A 3,953-nucleotide genomic window follows, 5' to 3' on the forward strand; every position below is an offset into this window, starting at 1 on the left:
GTTCTGAAGAGATGTTAATTACTAGCTGCCTGCTCCTTCCACATGGCTTCAGACCCCTTTCTTTGCTGCCTCTAGCCATTTTCAGTATGTAATTGGAGAAAGAGAAACAAGTCCCTTAGTATCGACCCTGAAACAAACTTATTGTGTTCTTTACTGTTGCTAGGACCATTTATTTTTGGTTGTTATCTAAAGATGTTTTAGGAGTCACAAAAGAGCACAATAAGATGCACAGCAGATGGATATCAGGAAGGTCCTAGATAAAAATGTTGGAAAAGCAGATATCTATGAATTCTTTCAGAGGTCTAAGCAAAATGTAGATGAGATTATCTTCAATATTGTCTTTCTGTGGCCTTATTCTGGACCTTGGAATCCTTGTACCCTTTCTTTTGAAGATTACTGAGTCCTCTTGCTGCTTCTGAGTAAAACATTCACTCAGGGTAGTCAAGGTTTTACACAGGTTTAACTTGTGCTGATTAGCATTGGCCAGGTCTTCAGACAATAATTGGTCCTGATGGGAGGCGCAGAGCATCTTCTCCAGCTTCTCTATGTTATGTACTTCACCTTGACAGTCAGTCTTGTCCAAGGCAGCCTTGGGATCTGTCCTGTGATCAGCAGATGTGGAGAATTCATTTTGAGTCTGTGCAAGAGCATGGGGAGGAGGATATTGTTTATAACAAGTTGCACAAGAAGGAACACAAGCCTATCCATTGTACTTATACAAGACGAGGTTCATGGGAAGAGACTGTGAGCTCAAGACTTACAAAACACATTACAGGGATCTCTGTAGCTGAAGAGATAGAGAGAGAGAGTAACAGAAAATCTAATCAATGTGGCGGCAGTAAATTGGTCTAGTGCACGGGCTGTTTTTCATTTTGTTCAGATTATTGGGTAGAAATTCAACTGATGAGCCATTTGCACTGTTTCAAGTTGCATTACGTTGTAGATATGTGTATGTGGGGAGCAAGTGCAGGAGTATGAAAATGCTTGTGAATTGTGTCAACAGGATCTGAGGTTGAATTTACACAGCAGTGTAGGGGTTTATGGTTAAGAGCAATATGTAAGCACTGCTATGCTCCCTGTCAAGATCCTATCACACCTGTCCACAGAGAGACCACAGCCAGCATTGGATCCAAATAGATGTGGAAAGTCTCAGCCAAACATTGGGCAAAGTGTAGGATATCATGTAGAAAAGCGGGGGGTGTGGTGTGTTGGTCAAAAGAACTTCGAAGTGACAAGAGTTCTACAAAAAGACCAACAGAGCCAACTCACCAGGGCCCAGAGAAACTTCTGGAGACTGAAGCACCAAGCAAGGGACATGCATAGAATGGAGACAGTGCCCCTACACCGCTGTAGCTTTTGGAAAACTCAAGCTTCATGTGGGTCCCCTAATAAGGGGAGCATGGGTTGTCTCTGACATGGACTGTGTTGCCTGCTTTTGGATCACTCCCTCCTGTTGGTGCTGCCAGTCCAGACCACAGGAGAAGAAGATGTGTTCAGTCATGGTGCAACTGGTTGAGCTGGGGTGGATAGGTAGGGAGCTGGTCTCCCTTTTTTTGACTAATAGGATAAGGGGAAAGTGAGAAAAGTGAGGGAGAATGGGTCTGGAAAGAGAGAAGGGTAGGGCTCTTAATTTGGGTGGAAGGGGCATAAGTTAATTAGTTTTTAACATTAAAAAACATAATTTTGCCTGTTGGTCCTCATATTCATCTTTATTTCAGACAAGGTCCTTCATTTGCTGCTGGATTCTTTTGCCCCTGCCTCACATGTCACAATGGTATAATTGCCATAGAAGACAAACTTTATATCTGAACTCAACTTTTAATCCTTTACTCACTGACATATATCTCAGGCCCTGAATGTGCCTATTTGGTGTGTGCTAAGCGTCATGTATCTGCACCATGTCTCCCTTTTCATGTGTTCATATCCCTTATGTCACTACTGGGTACTATAGCTGCCATTGGTGGAGGGCACAACCATACTCTCTATCTCCATAGTCCTGTTAATTATTGCAAGACCACAATGAGAATGTTGTAAATACCAAACCATTAATATTTCTGTATTTTTATTTAGTGTAACATTTTACAAAATTGTCAGGTAGATCTGAGGTAACTGCCCATTTTATACTTACCCTTCCTTCAATGAGCATTGATGGCAGCAGCAGAATTATGAGAAATAGCATCACTGGTAAGGAAGCCATGGCTGAAACTAAGCACAGAACATGTCCTGGTTGAAGTAAGCAGTGCATGGGTCATGGAGGTAATCAATAAATTGATAGAAGACATGCCACAGCAGCTCTGGCTGACAAATTCATTACCAAAATGAAGGAAGCATTGCCCTGTGGAGTTCTCCAGTTTCATTGTACCCTCCTTGCCTCTAATTGGAATGATCCATAAGCTGAAGGACGTGGCTGACTTTCCTGATGTGTACCTGCAATGGCTAAAGAATTTGTGGATTCTTTCTGCACTGGTCTATTCCTCTGTCCTCAAAAGGGATATGGGGGAAAACATTCAATTCCAACTCTTTGAGATTTTTTTGCTTTCTGTTATCTTTTATTTTGTTATTACTTATTTATAGCTTTCATCAATAGTGGAGATGAATCTGGATGTCAAGTTTGTGATTACACAGATTTAAATATACAGACACATTAGCAGTGAAATCTTGTAAAGAACCTTTACACATTAGGCAAATTTTTCTTATACTGGCTTTTACCTCAATAAAAATATGCAATTACAATTAGTTAATTATATATCTAGTGTATTTAAGTTGGCTCAAACCTTCTCTTTTTAGATGGTATGTTTGATATTTTTGCTAAAGTCTAAACATCCTCTTAACATTGTACATAATATTGTTCTTGCTGAGTCATCAAGTCCTACATCCTTTAGATGCTGCCAAAGACCACTTAGCATGGGCTGCACTCTCCTTCCCTACGGAACACATTTACGTGACTTACTTTGTAAACTAAATGTGTGGGGTCTCAGTTTGTGTACTGTGTGTAGATTTTAAGTTTTACTTTTTGTTAGTTTGGTTTTCAAGGCACCGTCTCTCTGTACCTTGGACAGTCTTGGCTTTGTGTTTTAGACCAGGCTGACCTAAAACTCACAGCTATCCTCCTGGTTCTGCCTCTAAGGTGCTTTCATTAAAGGACTACACCACGAGGCTCACATTCAAAGTCATATATTTGTTTCAAATTTTTAACTAGATGAATGACAATGGAGAGCATTATCAGCAAAGATCTAGCTTTTTTTTTTTTTTTTTTTTTTACTTTTTTATACAGTTCCATTCCCTTTTCCTTCCTTCAAGCCCTCTTATGTACTCTGTAATGCTATCTTTCAAATTCACTGCTTGTTGTTTTCATTGTAGTTAATGACAGAAATTTGAGTCAAAACATCTGCAGTGATCTGTAATGTGTTTTCCCCCCACACTTATGGACACCAATCAGTTCCAAGTATCTAGAAAAATATTCTAGATTCCTCTGGATCCCCACATACTCATTGCCAATACCTTCCAGACTGTTAGCCTAATCTTTCTCCTTCCATAACCTAATGTAAAAATAACATGTTACAACCAGGCTTTCTGGTGCATGCCTTCAATCCCAGTACTCTGGAGGCAGAGGCAGTAGGTTTCTGTGAGTTTGAGAACAACCTTGCCTATAAATCCAGTTCTATTACAGCCAGTACTGTTGCACAAAGAAACCGTGTCCCGATAAATCAAATCAAATCAAAACAAAACAAAACAAACAAACAAAAAAACCCACTCATTTGTCATATCATAGTCTTGAGTTACCTGTAATTGTATCTCAATTTTCATAATTTCTCATGAATTAGTGCTTTTGCAGAACCCACAGATCAGTGGTATTTTAAAGAAAATCCCCCACAGTTTGAGAGTGATGGATGTTTTTAGCTCATACATACCCACAGTACCTCAGTCTTAGGAGCACCCAGACTTATAGACAA

The 3,953-nt window shown here is 39.9% G+C and overlaps 1 protein-coding gene across 1 annotated transcript; it reads right to left on the minus strand.

The window, feature by feature from the left end:
* Positions 1 to 253: 253 nt before the first annotated feature.
* LOC127195307 (exocrine gland-secreted peptide 1-like) lies at positions 254 to 2,209 on the minus strand. The gene is made up of 2 exons (XM_051152675.1): positions 2,084 to 2,209; positions 254 to 637 (listed from the first exon to the last, which is right to left on the minus strand). Exons 1-2 carry the CDS (start codon positions 2,195 to 2,197, stop codon positions 254 to 256), a joined length of 498 nt encoding a protein of 165 aa, XP_051008632.1. The 5' UTR covers positions 2,198 to 2,209.
* Between the last annotated feature and the right edge of the window lie 1,744 nt (positions 2,210 to 3,953).

The sequence above is a fragment of the Acomys russatus genome, chromosome 11 (genome assembly GCF_903995435.1).
Source record: "Acomys russatus chromosome 11, mAcoRus1.1, whole genome shotgun sequence".
In the NCBI taxonomy this organism is placed as follows: domain Eukaryota; kingdom Metazoa; phylum Chordata; class Mammalia; order Rodentia; family Muridae; genus Acomys; species Acomys russatus.

Coding starts and splice junctions, on each gene's coding strand:
- LOC127195307 (XM_051152675.1), bottom strand. CDS start 2,197: ATGGCTTCCTTACCAGTGATGCTATTTCTCATAATTCTGCTGCTGCCA. Junction 638..2,083: donor CAGATCTACCTGACAATTTT/GTAAAATGTTAC, acceptor GCTCTTGCACAG/ACTCAAAATGAATTCTCCAC.